Genomic DNA, 27,788 nt, shown 5'->3' on the forward strand with positions numbered 1-27,788 from the left:
ATTATCAATAGACACAACGGTGCAAAGAGACAATTCTGATTATAGGGCAGGGGAGAAAAGGGGCTGAGACCATTAATAGCCACATGATCTCTGGCCAGTAGCTACAAGAATTGATTACTTTTTCGGAGGAGCCATACGTTGTTTTGGTGATTATTCTTGGTCTAATATTATTTGGTCTGAACAAACCCTCCCGAGATTTATCAGCCTCGCTCTGCACAATTATTTGTTTGATTTAAAAGCAAAGACATGGGCATTTTATTTCCTTAAAAAAAACCAACCTATGGCAAACCAAGTAGGGCCACTACGCATGAGAACTGTGTGTGGGGGGAGACTGCTATCATAAATTTGGGAGTGCACATCCTGTGCTGGATGGGGAAAAGCTCCCAGTAAGGAAATAGATTTTAGCCTCAGATTTGATGGAAAAGTCTCTGAGCAGAAAAGAACTGGGCTGGCCAAAGAGCAGGGTGATGAGAGGCGACCCTAGTGTTCGAGACAGCTGAGACAGTACAACACAGAGCCGTTGTTTTTTCCTCCACACTTACTGTCCTCTCTCATCAAGCCCCGCAGGAAAGTGGCATATGCTAAGGGTATGTGTAGAGACTGCAGCTTGTATAGATGTACCCAAGCTAGCTTTAATCTTCCCAGCGTGGAAGCAGTGAAGCCGCAGGGGAGGGAAGTTGTATACTCTGTATGGAAAGAGATGCCTGCAGTGATGCACAGGGCACTTCTTACAACCTGTGCATTCCCTCTGAGCAACCGCCCCCATTTGATCATCATCCTAGCTGCTCATCTTGCTGAAGCAAAGGTGGGAGTGGAGAGAGCTTCAGGTATCTTCAGCCGCAGAGCTAGGGAGTGAGCTCTGGGTCCACCTTCCCTCTACCTTCTCGGCTTTCCAAGCACACAAACTCCTGGGAGGTGGCCCTGGCCTGTTGTGTCTGAGGAGTCATGCTGGACCATGGCTTCACGCTTTCTGCCTTTCTCCCGTCTCTAGCAGAAGGACAGTCCAGTGACAGCCTGCAGCCAGCTCAGCGCTCTTAGCACGTCTGCACAGTTAGAGGTTCAGTGCTAAACAGAGCTGAGCTCACCAAGCACTGCCAACTTCCAAACCAGGCAGTCATTTCAGTAGTAGGTCTAGCCTCAGTAGGAGTCACCAGCAGCTCAGATATCAGGTGTGCAGGGGCTTGCACTCATCTGCTAGCATGTAGACGGCCTTTCTGTGCACCAGTGGCCGGGGGGAGTGTATGCTGAGGAGAGAGATGTTTGGCATGGAACGTCACCCTAGCTTCAGGGTAGTTAATTCTGTCTTCCACCATGTGGCCATGTGTCTGGCATTACATGTCACTGACTCAGCCTGGGGGCAAGCGCTAGGGACACAGAGAGAGCAGTGTCTCCAAGACTTTGGCTGTCAGTCAAACTGGGATTGGGGAATTCCAAGCTGGGATGGCTGGGGGAGAGGATGGGGCTGGTGTTGGGTTTTGGTGTGTTTGATGTCCCTTGGATGCAAATAGGATTAAGGCAGATAACTCCCAGGAGCTGGGATGGAAGTTGCTCTGGAACCACCCTGAGTGTCATGGCGGAGTCTCACCCTTAGACCTGGTCCACACTACATGGGCAGGTTGACATGAGTTGCCTTGCGTCGACCTAGCTGTGCAAGCGTCTTCGCTCAAATATGGCTCTCTCTGCTGATTTAGGACCCCGCCTCCCCGAGTACAGTCACAGTCAGCGTAGTTAGGCCAACGCAGTCTAAGTGTAGACACGGTGTTGCTTGCGTCGACCATAACTGGCCTTCAGGAGCCGTCCCACAATGCCCCACACTGACAGTACAATCGTGCTCCTGGCGAGGACGCTGACGTCGGCAAGGTCGACGTAATTTTGTAGTGTAGACGTGGCTTTAGACTGAAGTATCCTCCATTTTTTTGATGGCCTGGTTTGAGGCTCATGGTGTTGCTGTCCATTGACTTTCCAGGGAGGGAGAGTGTGGCCGTGATATTGGAGAGGTTGGCCCCGGAAACGGGTGTGTGTGTGATTGGCTGGTGGAGGAGAGCGGGGATGGGTGTGGGAGGGGTTGTCCTAAGAGTATTAGGGCATGGGAGAGAGCAATTAGCCAATCAGACCGGGAGCTTCACAGTCTTACTAGAGGGATCACAGATAGGGAAGGCATCTGATGGATTTCTTATGGCCCTGTATATGAACACAGAGCCCTGCAATGGTGAATTTCATTTATAATTTGATTTTAGTGCAGTGTCGGGGTCTGGTAGCCCTGCGTAGTGATCTCACACTGTGGGCAGCCTTCCCTTTCTATGCCTCCTTTCTAGAGCACGCCTGACAAGGTGCTGCCAATTCATCCCCTTCCTGACTTGCAAATGCCTCTGCTTTCCCTGTCCTGGGCCTTCACTGTGCCTTGTGCACTACAGCTCAGCGCGCCGAGCCTCTCTTGAGAAGAGATGGGGCAGCCACACGTTGGTGATGGAGACAGGAAACCGCTGGGGATTTGGTTGAAAGTAGCAAACCCATTTCACGTGGTTGACCTTCAGGAGACTCAAAGCCACGTCTCTGGAGGGTGTGCGCTTTGGAGTCTTAACCTGCCAAATCTCCACTCCTCACGCTTCTCCCTCTGGAGAGAGGATGAGAGAACAAACACCACTGGACAGATGTGTAGTCATGCTGTGTAATGCTCTCCTGGAAGGTACTCCGATGAGTGCAGTATAAAAACCCATATAGAATAAAATAGGTCTTTCCCCTGGATTTGACCCTAAGGGGCTAGAAGGAGGAATAAATGACACCCCGGAAATGTCAGCCTGTCAGTGACAGAAGTGGAGGAGGCTAACAGACTCGTTCTGCCAACGTTTATAGATACTCCAGCTTCACCTACAGAAGAATTTTGGTGACCAGGGTCAGAGTCAGAACCGAGCTGTGAACTCGCAGCAGTTCCTCGGCTTTCTCACTCCTCGGGTCCGTGCAGTTGAATGGGCGTTCGTAGCACCACGTAACATTGCACTGGGCTCAGAGTAGAGGTTAGCACAACGGACTGGTGCTTGTAACCTGGATACAGTTCACACTTCGGGCAGCAGAGCTGGTCTAGCCAGGATCCTAAATGCACACTGGCTCTTTCGTGGAATGCTGGAGCCCAGACATGGGTTTGCCTTGGAAGAGCTCAGGTTGGCCTACTTTAGCTTCATCACGTGCAGGTGCCACCAGGCCAGTGAGGCAGGTCTCACTGCATTTCCAGCTTGTCTAGAAGACAGAGCTAAACCTCCAGAGACTTCCAGCCCAGAGAGCCCAGGCTTGAGCAGTTTGAATACTTAGGACTGGTTCCAAGAGGCAGATGAACTTCTGATTGCTTAAACAATCGGGAGCTCTGTAGTTCTGGAGGTTTTTCCCATTGCCATTGAACAGTTCAGCTCTGCTCCTGGGAACCAGGGTGGTTCAGTCCGATCTGGGTCTTAGCCCTTTGTGCACGGCGCAATGTCTCATTGCTAAGCACATAGCTGCTCACACATGGATGAGTGCTGCCTGCATCCAAGCTTTGTTCACTTCTGTGCTGCTCGCTGGGTTCACTTGACCTCCTTTCGTTCTGAGCCTGGTGCCTATTACAGGCTTTGCTGACCCCACCTTGTGCTCCCTTTAGTTTATCTTTCAAGAGGCAGCAAGTGTGTGCGTGCAAATTAGAGCTATTTAGCAAAGTGGTTAGAAGGGATTAGAGCTGATTATCACAGGGGAGGCATGTCCCGAAAAAGAACACTGGATTTGTAAATCTGTCAGTGCCCTCCTGTCCCTGCTAAAAAGGGATTTAAGAAAAACAAACCTGAAAGTGAAAGAGCTAATCCCACTTTCAAAGGGGATTTCCCACCTCCCTACACTGTTTGCATCATAATTCCCCTTCCTCCTAGAATGTTAGCAGGCAGCAAAAGTGACATAAGGCTCTGGCCATTGAAAGATGATCGTGTCTGAACGGCTGGCTCCTGAGTAGGGGTGTTTTGTTGGCTCCTTTCCCTCCACTGTAGGCTCCGGCATCCTAATCTGGACAGTTAGATAGTGCCGACCTGGGACTTGCACAGGTTAGTTAAACCAGTACAGCTCAGCCAGGGTAAGCCCTTTTGTGGACGTAAAGCAGTTTAGAAATGGCTCATTTAGGGGAGTGCTGTTTAATCTAAATCGGTTTGAGTGCCCACAGAGGGGCTTCACAGTTAACGAAATCGCTTTAATTAAACCAGGGCAAGTTTGCAAGTTGACAGGGGGCTAAACTTCCCCGAGGTGTTTGCATAGTTTTGCTGGGCACTGTCAAACTGCCATCATACTCCAACCCCAGAGGGGCTGCATTGCAGTGGTGGCGGGTGAAGTTATTCCTGTGTGTACTGCGTTCTGCCCAACATTTGAGATGAAAGGCACTAAATAAATGTCTCTGCACAGAAAAGGACCTGCCCCCCAAAACCCCAGCTCCAGAGTGTTGCAAACATGAAGAAAGTTCTAATTCTGCTCTGAATTTTTTTGGCTCATGCTTTTCTCTCTCGTCGTCCCGCTGCAGGGCTTTTTAAATGTGTCATTCATAGCATTTGACAAGCATTTCCTAGCCCTCGCTACACCTCTCTGAAGGTAGGTGTCACCTCCATTTTACAGATGGGGAAACTGAGGCACAGAAAGGGGACGTGACTTGCCCAAGGCCACCCAGCAAGCCTGTGGCAGAGACATGGAATAGCCCTCAGGGCTCTTTACTCAAAATCCTCTTCTGTAACCCCCACATCTATTCTGACATCACTGATTCTGTCAGGTCTGGAAGTGCCTCTTAGCCCCTTGAGGATGCCCCTTAGGACCATGTTTGGTGTTGTGTCCCTTTGTCTCAGTGGAGATCAAGCTATGGTACCTCGCCAAAGGCAGGGCCGAGTCATACTTCCAAGGATTGAAGTCCTGGACTACTGCATCTGTGTGGATAAACAGGGGACCTCATTGTCCAGGATGCTCAGTCCAAAACCTCCATCCTAAAGGGGACAAGATATCTTGAGAGGTCATACCTTGCTTTAGCATGGAAACTTTAAAAGAGCGGGGCCTGTCCGCTGAGAGTCTGATGACATCAGGAGAGCTGGTTGCTAGCAGTCAGTGATGGCGTATGGAGAACAGGTGATTGGGAACCTTCTCTTGTCCAATTTGATTGCAGACCTGTAATGGAGGGGCAGGGAAGCAGAAGCCAAATTAGCTAGATGAGCTTCCACCCCTCCCCAGTTTCCCTGTTGCATTTATTTCAATCATGTTCCCTTTTATTGCCATCAGTATGGTTCCATTCAGAGTAACAAGCCCAGGGGGACGCCCTGCACTATACAAGCTGTTGTAATATAGACCAGGCCTGGACTTGAGACATTAAAGATTCCAATAATGGGTTGAGAGGATGGGACATGGTGGAGGTTGGACAAAGAGAGACCTTCAGCCTTGAGTTCCTCCATGCTGCAGGGGCTCTAGCCTGCAGGGCAGAGTTTGGCCCTGCGCACCGAGCTAGCAGGGGGAATTGGCCCGAGCGTTTCGGTCATACAGCAAAGGCTTGCCTGAGGAGTGCAGGGAGGTGTTAATATTTTGGAAATCTGTGACAGATGGCTTTGCTTTGCGTGCAGGATGCCTCAGCAACAGCTGAAGCCTTGGTGATATCACAGGAGTGCACTACCGAGGTAGTGTATGCTGCTTCTCTAGAATCTGAGGATCTCAAAGCACTTTATAACCATGCCCCAGCTCAGCATCCTTTCGGTCTTACACATGGGGAAACTGAGGCATGGAGACAGAACATGGCTCTCCCAAGGCCAGTGGCAGCAAGCCTGTGCAGAGATGGGAATCGAATCAAGGAATCCTGACTCCCAGTCCCAGCCTGGCTCCAACCCTTAGACTTCTCTTTGATCCCATCTTTCCCTAGGAGGCTAACAGCGCTGATGGGACTGCAAAGGGTCTAAACGTAGCACAGATCCTTTGCTCTGAGTTGAGGGGAGCCATTTTTCAAACCTTTAATGTATTTATTTGGAAGAACCTCTCCCGCCGCCCATCTCCATAAGAAAGCTGCCGCGCTCCGGAAGAAAGCCGGCTTTGTTGTTCTTTCTGCAGTGCTAAGCAATGTGGGGTGTCAGTTTCCGCTCTTGCTCCCGTTTGAAGCCCGGCTTTCATCTCCGACACAGAATATTTATTTTTCCCTGTTTGGGAAAAAGCCTTAATCCCTCCCCCCCGACTTTTCTCATCCCTACCTCCCCCCAAAATTATTTAATTTGAATGGAAAGAGCTAATGTCTGTCCCCTTTCTTCCTTTCCCGGAAGAAGGACAGTTTCTGAATAATCGCTACCAAGATGGGATCCAAACCTCTGCTGTCCAGCACGCCTTCACTCCCTTTCTCCTGGCCTGCTTGGTCCTCTCCACTGTGTCTCCCAGCCTCATTCCTCTACCCACTCTCCCCCTGTCTCCATCCATCCATCCCCATTCCTTCCTCTCCATCCACATCCTCTGCTCCTTTTCCTTTCTGCTGTCCTTCTCCCAAGCTTCATCCTCTTCCTCCAGCCCCCCCATTTTGGAGCTCTCTAGGCTGGGTGCGTGAAGGGGCCCTAATTGGAATGGGCTGGCTCAGCGCCTGCTTCCTGCGTGGGAGCGAGAGGCTGCACTTGTGAAAACAGTTAAGAAGTGCAGACAAATTTTGCCTGATCCTGCCTAAATAAACAGGGGCTCAGCTGGGGTTATTTGCCCAGGCGTTCCTGCCCTCCTCCCGCACCCAGAGCAGGGCACGTAGGAAAGAGCAGGCCGTTCTGGGACAAGCTGGGGTGCCGCGGGTGCAAGGCTCAGACTGCGGGGAGAAGCACGCTACCATGGACTCCTGTGGGGGAGGACATGGAGAGGGTCCTTCTGTTTTAGCCCTGACAGAAGTGTGCAGCCTCCGAGCTCTGTCGTTCCGGTTTGAAGGTCTGGGGTCCTTCCGTCTCCCTCTCTGGATCGCCCCCGCCCCCCGATCCCACTGAGCTGGTGTGTTGCAGTATTTTGGTGTATAAGGCAAGGGTAATTTCAAGCAACTTCCAAGCAGCCCAGAGATGAACTGAGTCCATGAATTATTCCCCTTTAGAGAGCTGCAACAACAGACAGCAAGACTGTTTCTGGTGGCAGGAGATGCGGAGAAGACCTTTTCACTACCAGTGCTGGGAGGTGCTCAAAGCATACATCTCCTGCAGTTTTAGGGACCATCTCTGACCATGATTTTCCACTCTCAAACTTGTATGAATGGGAACAAACATCCAGATTAGGATTTTGCCTGGTGCAGCTCATCCGATGGGGAAGAGGTCTAGGATCTCCCCGTGTCTGTCTCGGGGGTGAGCTTGTAAACTCTGCACCTGGCCAGCTAGTGGGCTTTGTCCTCTTAGAGCAGCCTTGTCCAGATTCCTTCTGCCCTGTTCCTCTGTGTGCATCTTGGCTTCTGGACACTTTAAGGAGGGAGGGAGGGGAAAAAAATTAACAACCATGCATTAAAAATAGCTCCAGCTGTGAGGTGCCAGGCTGAATTTGGGGAAGCGTTTACCAGATCAGCCATCTGGCAGGTCCCGGCTCTTGCTGCCGAATTACCAGCTGCCTTCGTTTGTTTTTCCTGCTCCCCTGCCATGGGCAAGGCCTCATTGGAAGCATGTGCGAGGCGGGTAAATCACTGGATTTCGGTGTGGAGGCCCCTTCTCGCAGGCGCTTCTGTGCGCATGTGCCCGCCTGCGACTCTACAGCTGCTGTGAAAGTCCTTTCTGGGTGTCAGGCCAGATACATGGTCCAGGCAGGGCTTGCTCCATCCAGAGCCCTTGGAAACTCAGCTCTTCCAGGTCACAAAGGGACTCAGCTTTGCCTGTCCTTCATGTGAAGCTGTGCAAGGGTTTGGGCCTACGTGAACCCCACACCCAAGTGGCCTCAGCAGACACTTCAGAGAACCTTGGCTGAGTCTTGGGTTTAGGCCACCTGAACCGGTCCCTGCTTTCACTGAGTTTTGGCGGCCCCCACCTCTCCTTAGCAAGATCCGCCCCCGCTCCCTGCCTGTGATCTACCTTCTGCTCCTCTCCCCCCATGAGGGGAACCAGCAAGGGGATGGACAGCTGAGCAACAGGGGTGTGGAAAGCTCTGGGGGCAAAGCCTCCACGACTCCCAGCTGGCTGGCAGGTGAAAGCAGGTTGATGGAGAGTGAGTCTGCCCATAAGTGGGAGGGGAGTTTGGCAAACCCAGCAGGGAGTGTGGCTTAGGGCTCATTGGAAAGAGGGGAGAAGGGCCTTTACGAGAGCCCCCAGCAGGCTGGGGTGATCCAAGGTGCCTAGGATGAGTAGATTCCTCATTACCGCCCTACAGTCTGTTCTGGAGCAGACTGCACGCAGGGTGTCGGAGGTGCTGTCTGCAGAGCACAGACCAGCGTTGCAGCTAGTTCGGGGTTGTGCAACCCCTCTGCCCCCAGAGCTGTTTGTCTTTGTCCTTCGAGGAGTGAGGTGCTAATCCTCTGGTGGGAATCCATCCTTTCCCTTCTGCCTCGTGGCTGTTCCTCTTTGCCCTCCCCGGCCGGCCCTTTCTCTCCTCGCAGGGTGAGTTGGATGCCAGTCTCAATGCCATCCATGTCCCTGTTCCTTTCCATGGCTCCCCCACAGTCCTCTCAGCCAGCGCCTGCTCCCAAGTTCTCCAGTTCCCGCCTCATGGCTCACACCTTCTGCATCGTGTCAGCAGCCGCGACCCCCTCTGCGTCCTCTCTGCGCTGGGCTTCTCGGCCCTCCTGCCTTCCTCATGTCGCCCCAACGCACCCTAAGCCCCTCGGGGCAGGGACCGGCTTTGCTGTCAAAGCTGGAGGAACAGGGCCTCCACTCCGCTGAGTCAAGCCAAACAGCTTGTACTACGGGGCATCCTGGTGTCATGAGCTTGTACTGCCGATCCCTGTGGAGCAGAGGGCATTGCCCTGACCGAGGAAGCTCTCAGCCTTCTGCCTGATAACCATGCAGCAGAATCCCAGGCATCTTGCTTGATTAGCCGGGGAGCGCGAGGGGGCCTCAGAGTGGGGGCAGGAGGCATTTTGCTTTTACCTGAGCTAACAGTGCGCTGGTTCCTGACCTCTGCATCCATCCATCAGAGGAAGGACAGGAGGGCCAGGCGCAGGGGTGGCCAGGTCAGCTAGCTCCACTCTGGCCCACCGGACACCCATTTATGTGCAGGCTACTGTGTAAAGTAGCAGGGGCTGGACAAGGACACACTGGTGCTTTCGGTGGGAAAGAAAATGAGCTGCTAATGGGAGTTTTCCAGGGGCACTGACTCCGTGGTGTGGAAGCTTGGGATAAAAAATGACTCTGCTCTCCCTACACAGCCTAAATGTTATTTATTTTTGCTTAAGCAACCAGATGCTAGCGCCTTGGCATCAGCTAAAGGCACTTGCATTTTGAGGTCAAATTCCTTAAAGTTTGTAAGTTTTCAAACTTTAAAAAAAAGGACGTGAATAAATAGTTTATGAATGCAAAGCTGGTTCGGGACAACGTGTGCTCGTAGCTGGGGGGGGTGAACTCTGGGACACCCTGCCTCTTTGCTCGTTTGCTGTCTTAATCTCTCCAGCCCTGCTTTTGGAAAAGGTATTTAGATGCCTAATGCTTGTTGGTTTCAGTGGGCGTCAGGCATCTGAAAAATCAGACCCTCTGTCTTTTTGTTTTGTGTATGTACCGCACAATGGGGTCCTGGTGCATGACTGGGTTCCTAGTGCTACTGTAATACACCTAATCAACAATGTACAGCACCCAACGGTCCCTGGTGGGGTCTCTTAGGTGCTACCGCCATACAGATAATTGGTGGTAATAAAAGCTGCCTCTGGATTTTGATGGGGTCCATGTAACTGTTGCTGTTTTGTCCCAGGATCTCCAGTCGGGGCAAGTTTTTCCAGTAGCTGGTGATTGAGGGAGCCCATCCTGAGATGCCTGAAAGAGACTGGATTGGCGGAGGGCACGGGCTTGGCCCTTTCTGAAAATCAGGCCCATTTAAATAGCCTGAAGCTGGGCCCTTGTTACTTGGGAAAACCTTGGCTTCATGAATCAGTCCTCATAACCACCCATGTGAGGTGCTTAAACATTACCGATCCCCTTTTCACACATGGAGCAGCTAAGTCACAGAAGAAAACGGCCTGATTTTCAGAGCAACAACTCTCATTGGCCGTTTGAAATCAGGCCATGCAACCTTGTCTGTCGTGATGCTGATCCTATACCTTAGACGTCAAGGAGAGTTTTGTCATTGATTTCAGCAGGAGCAGGATGAAGTGTATTTTGCCAGCAGTACAGCTCCAGCATTGGTAGCTACAGTAGAAGTTGTAGAGTGGGCATGGTGGTAAAATCCCCTCGGCCCTGTCTGCCTGACAGCTTCTGCTTTCGTTAAATATCTTTAGTGCAGTTGTAACGCTGACAGACGCTGGTTGTCAGCGGGCGGGATTGAACCTGGGACTTCTGGAGTTTAGTGTATGAGCCTCCTACCGCATGAGCTGAAAGCCACCTGGCTGTTAGCTAAGGCTGTAGAGCAGACTCATTTTATCTCTCTGAGTGGTCTCAGTGCCACTAGATGGGACAGAACACCACACCCAAGAGGTGTGTGGGTTACCCGGTAATGCCCAGAGGGCCCCATACAGGATCAGGATCCCACTGTGCTAGGTGCTGTACAGACATACCAAACACATTGTTCCCGTGTGCCCAGATTCCTGACTTCCTTGTCAAGCTGGCTGTTCTAAATGAGCTAGTTTCTTATAGGCATCGCAGCGGAGCTGTGTCTTAAGGAATGAGGGGTGGCCCATTATTGGTAGCACCCGTGCAGAACAACACACTTATCCCAGCTCAGACAAGACCTTAGTAACTGGTATGAAGCCATGTAGTGAGTCAGTGCTGGGATTAGAACGCCTAATCTCCTGACCAGCACGCAGATCACTACTCTAGTCTGGTTTCTGGTGCTTTTCAATGATGCTGAAAATTCCAAGAGAAGCTTAGGAGAAACAAATGAGTCTGACCTGGTGTAACACCCCCTGTCCATAGAGAAATCCTTTCCAAGCCCTTGTTGTGGCTTTGTGTATGTATGTGTTGAAGACAGGGGAAGTACATAGAGGAGCACATACTATTTGGCTCAGGTTGGGTCTTGGAAAGCAAGTTTAAAGGGGCAATGAAAATTGAACCAGCAGACTTTAGCCTCATCCGTCTTTGCTATAAATGTTCTTCTTCCCTCTGACCTTTGGGCACCTGCTCCAAACCCACAGCACCCGTGACACTGCACTGAGATCGATCGGAGACAGAACACTAGGGCTTGATTTTTCTCTTACGTACCCTGGTGTACATCAGGAGTAACTGCTCTGAGTTCAGTGGGGTTACATCCGTGCCTGTGAGAGGAAAATCAAGCCCGCTCTGCACTTTGGGGAAATACAGACTGGTTTAAAGGGACAAACAAATACATTGATGGGTCTAATTTAAGTATCTCACAACCCAGGGAGGCAGAGCTGAGAGAGAGAGAGGGGTTTCTTCTCCAAAAAAGCCTCCAAATCAGCTGTCTGGGACTAGCTTGCAAGTGGATGTCTCAGTCCTGCCAAGGCTTATGCATGTGTGTAACTTCACCCGGCACCATTCCCACTGCACTCAGTGCAATTACCACTGTGAGGCCTGTGTGTGTTTTTTGGAGGATCCGGGCCCTAATGTCTAAAGTTCTAAAGAGAATTTGTTTCGCTCATAGCTACAGATCCAATAGGAAAAAATACAATAGAACATGTCAGAACATACTGTGAGTCTAAAGTATACTCTCCAACAAAGAAACCAGCGCCACATATTTGAAACAACAAATTTGGAAATTTAAGGTTTTGTACTTTGTTTCAAAACCTTAAATTTCTAGTTTCATACCAAAATAAAATAAAAAAATCGCCAAGAAACATTGCAAATTTCTGTTTTTCTTGCTTTAGCTTGAAAATGGGCCCACTTTTTCCTCAAATGGCAATGAGCCGGGTCTCAAATTTACCAAGCTTCCTTTGTGCAAAATGTTCATAGGGAATTAGGGGGCTGGGGACCCCACATATAAACAACTTTGAAGATGCTAATTTGCCGGTAATAAAATGGTGGCAATATTTACAAACAGTTTCACAATTTTGCACATTTAAACGTCCCCTCCTCCTCCCGGTACGTTGCCTAAAGAGTTCTGCCTTGCACATGTTTACGTGGTTGACTCAGTGGGAAACAAGGCTAGAGACGTTTTCTTAGGTTAATCCTGAATCATCCTCTCATACAGAGAGAGAGCGCAATGAGCTGCAGTGTAACCAGCCTGCTAAAGGCGGGGGACAATGTATGCCTGTGTGGTCCCTGTAACCGCAGAGTACAGAAAGCAAAGCCTTAAAAAGTAACATGATAAAGCAGGGAAAGGTGCATTGATCCGTTTTCACTCAGTATGATCTCCAAGCAGAAGATGGATAGTAGAGATATCTAGGGTTCCTGCTCATTCCTTCAAACCTTCTCTAATAAACCCAGTAAATAACTGAATGCAGCATTTGACTCTGTTGTTTTCTAAGGTCCTGATTCTCCTATCTCCTATCAAAGTAACTCCTTGATTTACACCGTGGCATGAGTGAGCGGAGAATCAGGCCATGAATTTTGAATAGAGAGAGAGAGAGAGAGAGAGAGTGTGTGTGTGTGAGAAAAGCTACCTAAGCATGGAATTCTGTCATTCCCAATAGATGTGTGGCAGGGTGACTGGTTGGAGTGATTCATAGGGAAGGGCGTTAAAAAGCAAGAGATTTGATTTAGCATCTCTGACTCTTCTATTAGAGCCAGCTGCCCATCGTGCACGTGGTGACAAAAGGCAGAAGGTGCAAGGGTGGAGACAGTGAAACAGTTTGGTTTGGTGTGTAATGGGACTGCGCTTAGACCAAGCTGTGTGTCTGAATCCAGGAAAGGGATGTGGAGTTTGTGTCCCCGCTCTGAACAGCACAGCTGAATATGTGGGTCGTGGGCAGATCCAATCTCTATGCAGGGCTGTGGGCTCAAAGGTGGCTCTTCAGCCCTCAACCTGCAATAGGATCTGCTAATATGGACCTCTGTGGAGTTCAAAGGGCTTCCCCGTAAGCACAGAGTGTCTGCACTAGAGGATCCCATTGAAGTATCAGCCCTTTAAATAGTTCCTGTAAAAAAAAAAAATGCCTGTGCCCATCTCCATGTGCAAATCCTCCTGCATGTGCAAATACTGTAGCAAGGCACTTGTGAAGTTGATTGATTTGTGCATGCAGAGATGGGGATTTGAGCATGCAAATATAGCGGGCACAATTTTATGATAATGCGGCCCCTGGATATATTTCTGTGGACATGCTTTTATTGTTAGTTATTAAAGTCTCAGTCAAAGATGGGTGGTTGGCAGTCTGGAGTATTCAGAACCTTTCAGTGCGTAGGTCACCAGTTGAAATCCAGCCCAACTCTTTGAGGACTGGAGGTTGTTACCGCCCAATGACTGGCCTGTGTGAAATGAGTTTCCAGCATTCAGACAAGTTCTTACTGTCTGTATTCCAAAAACACCCAGCACCACAACTGGCTCTCCTTGGGCAGTCTCTGCAGAGGGACCAAAGACTGAATTAACCACGAGGGCTGAGTTCCCCTATCTGCCCTCGAAAGGGTCCCTGCAGGTCAGGAATGGAGCAGGAAGCTTGCTTGGCTGATGCTGGGCTGCATCTGCTCTGTGGATGAATTGGGGACTTCAGGTCTGCAGAGCCGTCTAGACCAGGGGTTCTCAGACTTTTGTCCTGCTGACTCCTTTCACACAGCAGGCCTAGGGTGACCAGACAGCAAGTGTGAAAAACCAGGACAGGGGGTGGTGGTGTGGGGTAATAGGAGCCTATATAAGAAAAAGACCCAAAAATCAGGACTGTCCCTATAAAATTGGGACATCTGGTCACCCTAAGCCTCTGAGTGCGACCCCCTCCTTATACATTAAAAACACTTTTATATATTTAACACCATTATAAATGCTGGAGGCAAAGCAGGGTTTGGAGTGGAGGCTGACAGCTCACGACCCCCCATGTAGTAACCTCGTGACCCCCTGAGGGGTCCCCCCCCAGTTTGAGAACCCCTGGTCTAGGCCTTTCACTAGCCTTGAGATCCTGGTTTGACACAGCACTTAGCGCATGCTTAGCTCCCATGGAAGTCAGGGGGACTTCAGCACATGCTGAAAGCCAAGTGCATTGCTGACCTGGGGCCTAAATTCACACACACGTTTTGAAAGGGTAATAAGGCCTATGGCTACAGGACAGGCACAGCTGCAGCTGCACTGCTGTAAGGTCTCTAGTGTAGTTGCTCTAACCTGATGGGAGAGAGCTCTCCCATCGACTTAATTAATCCACCTCCAATGAGCGGCAGTAGCCATAGGCGCTGAATCTGTGGACGCTCTGGGGCTGGAGCACTCATGGGGAAAAATTAGTGGGTGCACTGCACCCACCGGCAGCCAAGCTCCCCTCCCCGCCCCGCCTTGACCCTCTCCCCTGAGTGCACCGTGTCCCCGCTCCTCCACCTCCACCTACCTCCGAGAGCTTGCCGCCACCAAACAGCTGTTTGGCGGCATAGCAAGCTCTGGGAGGGAGGGAGGAGGAGCAGAACATGGTGTGCTCAGGGGAAGCGGCGGGGCTGGGGCAGGGAGGGGGCGGAGTTGGGGCGGGGACTTTGGGAAGGGGTTGGAATGGGGGACGGTGCAGGGGCGGTGGAGTCTGGGTGGGGCCGGGGGCAGAGGGGGCAAGTAGAAATCAGCGCCTATGGTGGTAGCTATGTTGGTGGGAGAAGCTATACCGTTATAGCACTGTCCACACTGGTGCTTAGGTCGGTGTAACTTGTGTCGACATAAGTTTTGCTGACATAAGTGGTAGTGTAGACATGGCCTCAATAGAGCTGGCTGGGATTTCAATGAGAGCTAACATTTTTAGTTTTTGGCAACCAGAGCCAGAAATTCATTTAAAAAAAAATCAGGTGGTTTTTTTTTTTTTTTGGACAGAAATGGAATTTTTTGCAGTGAAAATTTCCCTTTTATTGAAAAGCTTTTTGTCATTCAAACAAAAACATTTGGATGAACTCCCGGATCTGCCACCGACTTTAAGCAAGTCATGTTACCGCTCTGTACCTCAATTTCCCCATTTGTAAAATCTACCTGCCTCCATAAAGTGCTTTGAGACCTACAGTGCTACAGCAGGGTTAAAGGCTTGGTGACAATTTTTTTTATGACGTCTTTCTTCTGCAGTAACATTATATTTCAAAAGTGAGTTTGAAAAATGAGCACTTCAAGGGTCAGATCTCTAATTGGGAGGATAGGGATTTTTGAACAAATATATATACACCTGTACCCCGACATAATGCGACCCAATATAACACAAATTTGGATATAACGCGGTAAAGCAGTGCTCCAGAGGGGCGGGGATCCGGTGGATCAAAGCAAGTTCGATATAACGCGGTTTCACCTATAATGCTGTAAGATTTTTTTGGCTCCCGAGGACAGTGTTATGTTGGGGTAGAGGTGTATCTATATTTTATTGCAGCTGCCCTGAAAACCGAAGTGGTTCTTGCCATATAAATGCTCCTCACCAGGATTTACTCAAGGTCCAAATTTCTGGGCTGACATCATTGGCTCTGGTGGGGGTGGCCATGCATTGCTCAGTGACTGACTCAGCAATTGCTTCACTGTATGGATCGTGCGTTATGTAACTCTGTGTTAATTCGGGATTTTCCAGCTCTTTGTTCGCCTCCTTCCTTGAATGGCTTTTCTGCTGGGTTTTCGTCACGCTGCATCTTGTTACAAAGGGACTTTTTCTAAGATTCCCTGTGCTTCCATCTCTTCCTCTCCCTCTTTTTCCCTAGGCTCTATGGCTGGGAATCCAGCACTGGGCATGGGGCAAATCAACTCAGGGGAAGTAATACTCCCCTCCCCCTTTCCTCCCCCACACCCTTCAGGTTTCACCTAATCAAAACCTTTTGGGGCACTTTGAAGTGTTCAGCCAACTCTGTTTTTCCCTTTTTCATGCTACCGGGTTCCACAGGGGGCTTGTGAGGCTTAACTGATTGATGTCTGTGAAACGCTTTGGTTGTATGGTAGCCAGCAGCTCATTCTGTGATGGCTCAATCACGGCCAGCCCTTAGACCTTGTGGAGTGATGTTATACTACATAAACCCCGTAAATCAGAGAGCCGGAGTGGGCGTGTCTGTGTCTGTCAGCCTAGAGATTCCCCTTTGCATCTGCGCCAATGGAATTCTAGCTCAGCTACACCACATCAGAACGTTCCAGTACTATGTAAAGACCCCAGTCCAGCAAAGCACCGACGCACGTGTGTCTCTTTTAAGGATCTGAATAATCTGGTTGTAATCAATAGGACTATTCATGTGGGAAACCTACCGTTTCTGCTGACTTCAATGGGGTGTGCTGGCACTCAGCATCTTTCAAGATCAGGCCCTGAAAGAACTTCCCAAAGCTGAGTGAAGTCAATGGGCGTCTTTGCATTCATTTCAATGGGCTCTGGAGCAGACCCTAGAGGCCTTTTAAAAATCATGTGTAGTAAACGATTTTAAGGTGTAATTATAGTGTCGATAATAGATTTGTGGTTTTCTGTTTAAAAAACACTAAGGTCTGACTTTCCCCATCTTAATAATAATAAACCTAGCTCTTGCCTAGCGCTTTTCACCAGCAGATCTCACAGCACTTCGCAAAGGAAGTCAGTATCATTCCGTGCTTTTGCATTGGTATAACTCCATTGACATCAGTGAAGGAGAGACTCCTGATTTACACCAGGATAACTGAAAAGAGAATCAGGCCCATTGTTTTTATCCCAGCAGTGTCCCTTACCCAAGAACATCCTTGAAACAGTGGCATGACCCCAGGTTAAAACTACCACTTCCAACCTGTGCTGCATTGATGTGATACGTTGTCACATGCTATCCTGCTGGGGAGTTTGTGGGTGAAGTTGTAAGGCAGCTGGGAGGCGGTTTCAGTTCACGTTGTTAGGCTCACTTATTTTTCTGATTCAGTTCTGGATGTATAATTCCTGTGGCTCCAAACGCCGTGATCCTCTGCCTTAGTGGGGCATGAGATTCGGTGAGTTTGTTTATTTGTCTCTTCCTCTGCTTCTTTCAGATATGGAATGTGCAGATGTGCCTTTGCTAACCCCGAGCAGTAAAGAAATGATGTCCCAGGCGCTGAAGGCCACCTTCAGCGGCTTCACGAAAGAGCAACAGCGACTGGGAATCCCCAAAGGTATGGCACAGTAGTGCCCAATGGGCAGAGCCCTGTGCAACGGGCAAAACCACGAGGCATTTCTTCATCTGAAATATCCTCTTCTCCAAACCTCTTGCTCCTTTCCATTCCATCTCTCTTGCCATCACCTCGACCCTGGCTTCTCTGGCTGGAGGAATACACAGGTGATATCTTCCTCCGTTGCTTGACAGATTGACCTATGTGATCTCTGTCCACCCCATTCAGAAGCTGAGACAATCTTTGCTCTCATCTGCCGCAGTGAGCAATACGCCTTTAATTATGTTCCCTCTCCAGGCAGCACAGGGATCCTCTACCTCTGACTATTGTGTCATGGGAGATTTTCAGCTCCTTTAATTTTTACTATGGGCAGAAGTGTCAGGTGTCCTTTGGCAGAACCTGCAGGGTGCTTGTGGTTTGAATGAAAAAAAAATGATACTGGAAGACTGATTCCCACAGGGAGAACATGGGCTGTTATAAACTTTGTTTCAAGCCAGGGTTAGGAGCAGAGAGAGGCTCTGCAGTGGCAGACAAAAGTAACACTCGTCCCTACAGGATGAAGCTAAGCTGATGATGTTCCCCACCATTGTACGTTATACTTACGGCAACCCAAAGGTGGGATCTGTGGGGCACTGCCCCAGTTTGTATAGTTGTAGGGATTGCTGATATTTTGGTACCCACTGATATGGTGTGTCTGTAACACATGGTGATTGAACGGCTGCTGTGTTCCACACTAGAAGCAGCTGCATTTCAGAGGGCGGGTGAAGTGACCACTGTAGATCCCTGACTATTAACTTCCTGAGAAGTCCTATTAATGGCTGTCTCCCGTGACCCCTTGGTGCAGACCCCCAGCAGTGGACGGAGACTCATGTACGGGACTGGGTGATGTGGGCTGTGAATGAGTTCAGTCTGAAGGATGTGGATTTCCAGAAGTTCTGCATGAATGGGGCTGCCCTCTGCGCTCTGGGCAAGGACTGCTTCCTCGAGCTAGCGCCTGACTTCGTGGGAGATATTCTCTGGGAACATCTGGAGATCCTACAGAAAGGTAACTGAGTGGGTCACCACATGGGCTACCCCAAGGGGCCTTGGATGCATGTATTAAAGAGGCAAACTGAATCTCAGGCCCTTCGAGAGCCCGGCTTCGGGTCTGAATGCAGTAGGATTCAGTAATTTACCAACCTCTGGCACAGTGATGCCTCCAGACTTTTCGGCTAAACAGAATCTAGTATTTGGATGGGAGACCTCTTAGGAACATACAGCTGTCGCCGGAAGTGGTGTTTATGGTTCTATGCAGCTAGGGTTGCCAAGTCTGGTCGCCGGGGGCCCAGGGCTATGGCGGGATCCCTGCCTTCCCTACCGCCGCATGGCTCCCAGAAGTGGTCACCAGGTCCTTGCAGCCCCTAGGTGCATGAGCGACCAGAGAGGCTCAGTGATCTGCCCCTGCCTTGAGTGCCGACTCCGCAGCTACCACTGGCTGGGAACTGTGACCAATGGGAGCTGCGGGGACAGTGCCTGCGGGTGTGAGGGCAGCACGTGGGACCTGCCGGCCACTTCCTGGGAGCCACGGTAAGTGCCGCCGGGACCCCGCACTCTGGACCCCCTCCTGCACCCCAACCCCCTCCCCCAGCCCGGTGTCCCCTCCCACACCCAAACTTCCTCCCAGAGTTTGCACCCCCACAATACCCCAACACCCTGCCCCAGCTCTGAGCCCCTTCCTGCACCCCAAACCCCTCATCCTCAGCCCCACCCCAGAGCTCACCGATCCCTGGACCCCAACTCCCAGCCTGGATCCCCCTCCTGCACCCCAAACCCCTCATCCCCAGCCCCATCCCAGAGCTCACCGATCCCTGGACCCCAACTCCCCGCCTGGATCCCCCTCCTGCTCCCCACCCCCCTCAGCCCCAGCTCCACCCCAGAGCCCACCCCCCAGCCAGAGTCCTCAAACCTCTGCACCCCAACACCCTGCCCCAGCTCTGAGATCCCCTCCTTCACTCCAAACCCCTCATCCCCAGCCCCACCCCAGAGTTCACCGACCCCTGGACCCCAACTCCCAGCCTGGATCCCCCTCCTTCACTCCAAACCCCTCATCCCTGGCCCCAATCCAGAGCCCACACCCCTCAGCCAGAGTCTTCAAACCCCTGCACCCCAACACCCTGCCCCAGCCCGGAGCCCTCTCCGGCACCCTGAACCCCTCATTTTTGGTCCCACCCAGAGCCCACACCCCCAGTCCAGAGCCCATGTCTCCCCAGCCCCCCAACTCCCTGCCCTATCCCAGAGCCCTCTCCCAGACCCCTCATCCCCAGCTCACCCCAGAGCCCGCACCCCCAGCCGTAGGTCTCAGGCCCCCTCCCACATCCCAACCCCCCACCCCAGCCCAGTTAAAGTGAGTGAGAGTGGGGGGGGATGGAGCGAGCAGGGGCGGGGCCTCGGAGAAGGGGCGGGGCCTTGAGAAGGGGCAGGGTGTTCGGTTTTGTGCGATTAGAAACTTGGCAACCCTATGCAGCTGATGCCCTTTCCTCTGAGAGTCTGTCTACCTTTGAGTGGGGAGGGGTGATTCCCAGCTCGTATGCACATACCCAGACTAGCTCAGCTCGACTGAGTGCCTAAAAATAGCAGCGTGTCCATGGCAGCACGGGCAGGGTTCACGTTAGTCGCCCTGAGTACAATCCTGCTGGACCCCTGGTACATACTCAGATGGGTAGCCTGCGCCGTGGCCCGTGCCGCTGTGGCTGCATGGCTGATTTTAGGCTCTAGCCTGGGTACGTGTGTGCACACTGGGAACCACACCGCCCTGCTCAAATGGAGACATACCCAAGTCGGCACTGGGTGCTGCGGGAGATGTCGTTTTTCCGATAAAACATAAAGCAGAGGGTCCTGGCCAGTTGTGGTCAGTGAAGAGCTCCTGGCACTCTTTGAAAGAGGAAGGGTGTTAACACCAGCTTCTTGGCTGAATTCCAGGGCAAGGCAGGGACATTCTGCATTCCTAGAAATGAAAGAGGTTTTTTTTTCCCAAGGCATTCACCCTTGGCCTAACTGGTTCCACTGGGAATTTTAATCATTGACTTCAATGAGAGAAGGGAGGCCAACACTTTTGAATCACACCCAAACTTTCCAGTCGCAATTGGAAACTATTTTTCTTTGTTCCTTGGGTGTGGTTAAACAGCAGTTGTGTTCCACACCAGAGGTGGCCGCATTTCAGAGCGGGTGGGTGAAGTGATCTCTGTCTATCCATGCATACCACCTTTTGTGGATCTTGATTTTCATAAACTATCTCCAGAGGGGAGAGTGCTATAGAAATGCAAAGTGTCTGATCCGCTATCTTGGAGGGACAGAGCTACCTAAATCGCTGATGAGGAGCCTGGGCTGTGTAATTGAGACACAAATAGTGGCAGCAGGCACATCCAATTCAGCAAAGTACTAAAGCACATGCTTGACTTTAAGCATCTGCTGTAATCTCATTAATTTCCCCAAGATTTATGGCCCACCGAAGTCAGTGGAATGGGCGTTGGATCTGGCATGTGCTGAATTGCTTTGCTGAATGGGGACTAAAAGTCTGGAGCAAGTGGGAAGATGGTGGGTTTTAAGACACCGTGAAGATACTTCTCCTTCACTGAGAATTTAAAGGAGCAGCTGCCCCAGTTTGAATCAGTGGAGATCTTGAGACCACCTTGCTGCATTCTCCCTACTGCGCTACCAAGGAATTGCTAACACATGGCGAAGGGCCCAGAAAATGCAGGGGCGCTGAGCAAATTAAAACACACGGTAGCCCACTCTCGACCCCGTGATACAGCATCTAGTTCTTCCTAGGGCTGTTCCGGAGCCCAAGCTCCCATTGCATTACATATCCATATCCATTGCATCCACCGCCTGCCTTTGCCAGTAATCCGACTTCGGTGGCTTGGAGAGGAGGGGGATTCTGTGCCGTCCAAGAAATGCATTGTCAAACGGAGGTTAATTACTGATTGCTAATTTTACTGTCACCAGTGGTTTGCAAAGGTAAACATGGGTGTGCATGGTTGCTGCAGCAGCCTGTGTTTTTTCTGCTCCTTGTTTGGCTCCAGCATCTTTTCAGTTCTTTTCTTTTTCCGTTAGTTTTTATTGCGCGCTTGGTAAAGTCACCCAGGGTAGCGGGATGGTCTTGTGGTTAAGGCACTCGGTACTTAGGAGATGTGGTTTCAATTCTCAGCTCTTCTACCAACTCCCTGGGGCAAGTCACTTGGGCTGAGATCCTAAAAGGTATTTAAGTGTCTAACTCCCATTAATTTCCCTTTGAGCATCTGGGCCGAAGTGACATCCCCAACGGAGTCTGTACCTGGGAATTGATTTCAGTGGGAGCTAGGTGCCTAAATACCTTTGAGGATATGGCATTCTATGCCTCAGTTTCCCCAGCTGTAAAATATGGAGAATGCTTTCTTACCTCATGGGGCGGGGGGAGTTTGTGACATTAAATCTACTATATGTGTAGGTGCTCAGACTCTGCGGTACTGAAGGTCATGTAATTACCTAGGTAGATAGATGCCCTTAGAAGAAAACTAAAAGCCTTTTTACAGGCCAGGCCCTAGATTCAGCACTGGCTGTTTCTCCTGCAAGAGTGTGAGGGCAAGAATAAAGATGCAGTTCTGTCCATGTTATCCTCTGGGCGAGGGACTGGGACTCAGGATGCCTGGGTTCTATTTCCATCTGTTCTCCACACATGCTGTGTCACCTTGTGCAAATCACTTACAGCCTGCATGCCTCAGTCTCTGTCTGTAAAACACGGTTGTCTGCATGCCTCTCAGAGGCCCAGGGCAATGTTTGTAAATCACTCTGTGATCCTTGGCTGAAAAGTACTTCTGAATAATAAAAAGGGCAGAAACCTTGTGACTTCCAAACTGGGAAGACAGGGCCTGCTCCTGCTCCTAATATAGTCAATGGGAAGGATCCTTATTATTCACATTATAATACCACCCAGAAGCTCTGCCCCAAATCAGGGCTCCATTGTGCTAGGTGCTGTACAAACACAAAATCTCTGCTAGGTTTTAAAATGTAAATGGACAAGACAGATTTTTCTATCCGTGTTTTACAGATGGGAAATTGAGGCACGGAGCGATGGAGCAAATTAACCATTGTGCATTGGCCAAGCTGGGAATTGAGCGAACGTTTCTTGAACCTTAATCTAGTGTCTTAATCATCAGCTCTTTGTTCCCAAGAGTAGCTGGCCATTCTCGTCAGCGGGAGCAGGGCCGGGGCTGTGTTTGTGAGACCCAAAGCATGTAGCTTCACTTCACTAAACCACCCAGAAGCATTAGGTCGCATGAGGACACATGACAACCTCCCGATCCCTCTTATTAACATGCCTCTCCTGTTAGCTCTTTCAGAGTGAGTGACTCACCTACCACAGGCTGCGCAAGGTATAAAAATGGCAGCAGCTGGGCGATTTTTCCTTCATGTATTTGGGTGTTTGCAGTCATATTTTTCCAGATTTCTTCCTAAAATAACTCCCATTTACCAGCAGCCATCAGTGCCCTCTGCATGACTGTAAACCTAGCTGAAAGTTGCCCTTTTTAACCTAGTCCCACCCTTTCCCTGTGGTCACCCACCCTGCCGCTTGGCAGACTCCATGGGGAGGGGAAAAGTGCACTCGGGATTAGGTCTCTCTCCACAAAACCTTCCTTTGTTTGAGACTATTTTCCACCCTGCAATCCCAGGAGAGGAGGCCAAAATTAGCCTTCTTCGAGTGAACGTGCATTATCTTTGGTTAGTTTTTCTCCAGCCTCAGCAGAAATAAACACAGGCAGAGCAATTTGTGCTTTTAGTTTTGTTGCCCTTTGTAATGTCCCATTACCCCGTGTCTGTCCAGGCGCTGGGCGCTCTGCAGCTGCTCCTGCAATGAGCGAGGTGGGAACAACAAAAGCCAAAGCAGACACTGTGCTGCTTCCAAACTGGGAAGACAAAATCAGCTCCCGCATGGGAAAGCACTGATGTGATGGATGGAAAGGGGTGAAATGAGATGTGTATGAGTGTACAGTTATTATTAATTAATTTCCAAGATCAGGCCCCATTGTGCTAGGTGCTGTACATAGAGTAGAACCTCCGAGTTCCGAACCCCTTGGGAATGAAGGTTGTTCTTAACTCTGAACTGTTTGTAACTCTGAACAAACCATTATGATTGTTCTTTCAAAAGTTTGCAACTGGACATTGATTTACTACAGCTTTGAAACTTTACTCTGCAGAAGAAAAATGCTGCTTTCCTTTAATTGTTTTAGGAGTTTACCTTTAACACAGTACTGTACTATATTTGCTCTTTTTTTCGGTCTTTTGTTTTGTCTCTGCTGCTGCCTGATTGCGAACTTCTGTTTCCAAATGAGGTGTGTGGTTGACGGTCAGTTCGTGACTCTGGTGTTTGTAACTTTGAGGTGCTTACCTTACACACGCCGAAGAGTATTCAGTAGGAGTAAGTTGGTGGCTTTGCAGCAAGGTCTAATGAATGTAGGAACAGCGTCTTCTGTGCCTTGCACTTTTTCCTTTGCACATGAGCAGGGCAGGAGCAGCAGAGGGATGTATGCCCAAAACACAGGTGTGTTTTAGGCATACACACACAACTAAAGCTGGTTGAAAAGTGAGGAAATTTTTTCTGGGACAATATGTACCTGTTTGGCCTTTTTTTTTTTTTTTTTTTTTTTTTTAAATGAAAAAGAATGAAAAGGAGCCAAAATGAATGGAAACAAAACAATTAAAATATAATAATAATCCATATAGCAAAACGACATGATTGTCACTCTGAAGCTTAGAATGTTGAGCCAGCGTGAAGCCTGGTTGAAAGCTCTTTTTGTTCTGAATATCAACAGGTTCAGTCTTCAGCTCTTTTACACTTGATCCATATCACCTGTACAACTGCACGGGCTTTCACCAAGTAATTAATAACATTTTCAATAGTGCCTAGAGCTTCCAGCTGAGATCGGAACCCCCTTCAGCCCTCTCAAAAATCAGGCTACTCATTGGGGCCTACAGCTAGGTTTTTCCAAAGAATCAAAGGGAATTAGGCACTCAGTTCAAAGGGATTTGGACACCTAACTTGCTTCTGATCCTTTGAAAATCCCAGGTTAAATGGAACCTGAATGCTTTTGGAAATTCTGACCTCCATATATAACTGAGAGTTTCAGCAAAGGTGAGATTCCTATGAGCTTGTTTCTTTAACTTCCCTTTCTTCTTTTAGATGAGATAAAGCCATACTCAGCTAACGGAGTGAACCCCGCATACCCAGAATCCCGCTATACATCGGACTACTTCATTAGTAAGTCTGAGCCCCTTTTCCCCAAAGCTGCTCCTCTTTTCCTCCAAATAGTCCAACATGATTGCACCTGGCTTACAGTGAGCTGGCCACTAGCCTATCTAAAATAGCTGGAAGTGGTTAGAAAAGTGATAGTTGTTCTAGGGTTATCTCTTTTCTCAGTTTTCTGAGCCCCACTTGATTTGTGTGCTGACAAATTACTGCCCCAGTCATGGCAGAATGTGCAGATTTCATAGTATGATTATCCCGCTTCTGTCTTGTGTCCTTTGATAATCAGAAAGATAGTGAATGTTGGGGGTCATCATTAGGCTTCAGAGTTAACATTCACCGAGGATGACCAGGAGAAGTGCACACTTTCGAGCTGTTGCTTCAGACAGTCTGCAGTCTCAGACAGACATCACTTCATCAGTCCAAAGACTTCAGCCTACATTTTTAGAAGTGGTTTCTGCTTTTTGTTGCCTGGATTTTGGGCAATGAATCTGAAACCCTTAGGACCTGACTTTCAGATCATCTGCCCCTCCCACTGATTTTGGGTAGAGTTGTGGTTCTTAGCATTTCTGAAGGAGATGAGAGGTAGAAACAGCAGTGGTCTGTTTAGCTTTGAGTCATTGTCTTTTTGGTCAATAGCTAACATTAACACACCCAATTGTTCCACCTGCAGGTTATGGCATTGAGCATGCACAGTGCGTGCCTCCGTCAGAGTTCTCTGAGCCCAGCTTTATCACAGAGTCCTACCAGACCCTCCATCCGATCAGCTCAGAGGAGCTCTTCTCCCTCAAGTACGAGAATGACTACCCGTCGGTCATCCTGCGTGACCCTGTCCAGACGGACTCCCTGCAGACAGACTACTTCACGATCAAGCAGGAAGTTGTAACACCAGATAACATGTGCATGGGGCGCACCAGTCGAGGTAAGGGCCTGGAGTCTCCAAAGTCTCTGCTTGGTTTTCCACTGCCTCCCTGCACCCTGGGTGTTTCCTTCACTTCCCCTGTACACGCACGAGGGTTCCCTCTACCCTGGATGTTCCTTTTCAGGAGGCAAAGAAGCCATCAGTGCCCCATAACTAGTTCCACAGTGTGTTAGCCAAGGGTCTGGATGCACTTACATATAATGTCCCAAAGCCTCAGCAGGTGTAAAATAATAATAATGAATAGTAGATCTCAAAGCGCTTTACAAAGGAGGCCCATATCATTTTACGGCTGGGGAAACTGAGGCACAGAGCGGTGAGGTGACTTTCCCTAAGTCACCCATCAGGCCAGCGGCAGGGCCAGGAATGGAATCTAGGTCTTCTGGAGTTCCAGTCCAGTCCTCTATCCGCTAGGTAGCACTGCCTCCCCTTTGATTTCAATGGCACTACTGCAGTTTACACTAGCTGAGAATCTGGCCCAATGAATTGAACTTCACTGCTCCAGTGTGAGGTGAGTGTTGTTATCCCCATTTTAGAGGTGGGTTAACTGAGTCCGAGAGAAGGATACTGGCTTGTCTCAGTTCAACGTGAGGTCAATAGCAGAGCCAGGAATAGAACCCGGAACTCCTGTGCCCTAAACACCAAGACCAAATGCCTTTTTAGGGTAACATTACTTAACTCCAAACACAGAACCAGATCCTGTGCTTTGTCTGAGTGGACTTGGCTTCACTGAAGTCAAAGCAGCTACACTGATTTACACCAGCTGAGGATCTGGCTCATAAGTCCTATGCAAGGAGTGGGTGTCATCCATAAAGCACAAAGCCATTTGCAAAGGAGGGGATCATTATCCCGATTTTACAGATGGAGAAACTGAGGCACACAGCAGCAACGTGACCTGCCAGAGATCGCACACTGAGCAGAACCCAGGTATCTCTCAATACTTATCAGAATGCCAGTGTCGATATGAGTCGGTCTTGATGCTCAATGTTACATCTGTTTAATTTTTTAATGTGGAACAAGAACTGAAAAATGCCATGGGTTGGATGTTTGTGAAAAATCAAGCTGCTTTGCCAATCCCAGCATCATGCCCCCACTCATTGGAATCACATGTATGTTACACTAACAGGGCTATTTTCATTCTCTTCTTCTTTTCTTTTTTTTAATTTCCAAGCTGGGGAAAGGTTGTTGGGGAGGGCTTTTTTTTTTTTAAAAACGACTTCTGCTGGTTAAACATTTATATAACACAGGCAAATTAGGCAGATGTGGCGAGCCAAGGGGCAGCTGTGTTGCAATTTTAGGCAAGCCCTTTTGCAAGGACTGTTTTTGCAGATCAGCTTCTAATTTGGTTCCTTCTCTTCTCTTGAACTTTAAAAGCAGGCATCTTGCTAATTCTTATTGAAAGACTTTCACTATCATGACTCAATCTTATACCGGCCTACCAGCCCCACAAGCCTCAAAGAAAGGGCGTTCTTCTGACATAACAGCCTCTCAACCTTGTGCTAGGGCAAGAGGATCAGAGAGAGAGGCCTCTATCAGTGAGCCCCTTAACATTTCATTTGTGATTGAAGAAACACAGTGGTCCGGATTCTGGTTGACACTAAATCCTGCTCTGATAGCATAAATGCACCCTCATGTTGGTGTAAATATATTAGGGATAAGGTCTCTTAAATCCTGCCAGAGTGGTGTAAAAGGGGACTTGGTATAAATGGGTATCCAGCCCCCCAAGTTTATTGTTATAAGCTTCATACAAAAACAACATTAGAAGAGTGTTAAGGTTGCAAATTCAAGCCCCTAAAAGCTACGGAATGCCAGAATTAAGGCTACCCGTGCAACCTGAACTTGGCTCCTTTGTGCATATGCATTACATGATCACAGACTTTTTCCCCATCTTCGCATGCTCAGGGCAGATAGACTCTTTGGAGAATTTAGCTGCCAAACTACAGGTCTCTATTGAGCATGTGCAAACTAGGATTTTTTTTTCAAAGGCTCGTAACTTGACCTAATGGGGGTGGATTTTCACATAGATGACAAAAGGCCTGACCTCCCTGCCAAAGCATGGAGTTTGGAATTTGAAATTTGGCAGGGAGGTCAGGCCTTTTGTCATCTATGTGAAAATCCTTCTCAACAAAATGGTAGGATGAATTTTTTAACATGGGCAAAGCACTTTTTCTCTAACCTTGTTCTGAGAAAATGCCGAATCATTTTTGCTGAAATTTTCTCCCCCTAAAATATATCAGCTTGAGGTCTGGACATTTTCAGTCCAAATGCATGAAATTTGGCAAGTTCTAAGCAACTGAAAACAGGAAATTATAAATAGAAAGTGTTGGCCAATCTGAATTATAGGCATCATTACCTGCGTCACCTGTAGTAAAATAATGTAAATTAGAGATG

The 27,788-nt window shown here is 49.3% G+C and overlaps 1 protein-coding gene across 11 annotated transcripts in view; it reads left to right on the plus strand.

The window, feature by feature from the left end:
- The window catches only part of ETS1 (ETS proto-oncogene 1, transcription factor), a 121,452-nt gene that overhangs the window by 69,348 nt on the left and 24,316 nt on the right, over nucleotides 1-27,788 (plus strand). For 9 of the 11 annotated variants that reach the window (XM_039496405.1, XM_039496406.1, XM_039496409.1 and 6 more), the window contains 4 exons: nucleotides 17,104-17,223; nucleotides 18,065-18,265; nucleotides 24,416-24,493; nucleotides 25,152-25,400. In XM_039496405.1, the coding sequence (XP_039352339.1) occupies nucleotides 17,104-17,223; nucleotides 18,065-18,265; nucleotides 24,416-24,493; nucleotides 25,152-25,400 (648 nt within the window). The remainder of the gene's footprint in view (nucleotides 1-17,103; nucleotides 17,224-18,064; nucleotides 18,266-24,415; nucleotides 24,494-25,151; nucleotides 25,401-27,788) is intronic. The other 2 variants (XM_039496412.1, XM_039496416.1) reach the window with 2 other exon arrangements.

The sequence above is a fragment of the Mauremys reevesii genome, linkage group 12 (assembly GCF_016161935.1).
Source record: "Mauremys reevesii isolate NIE-2019 linkage group 12, ASM1616193v1, whole genome shotgun sequence".
Classification (NCBI taxonomy): Eukaryota; Metazoa; Chordata; order Testudines; family Geoemydidae; genus Mauremys; species Mauremys reevesii.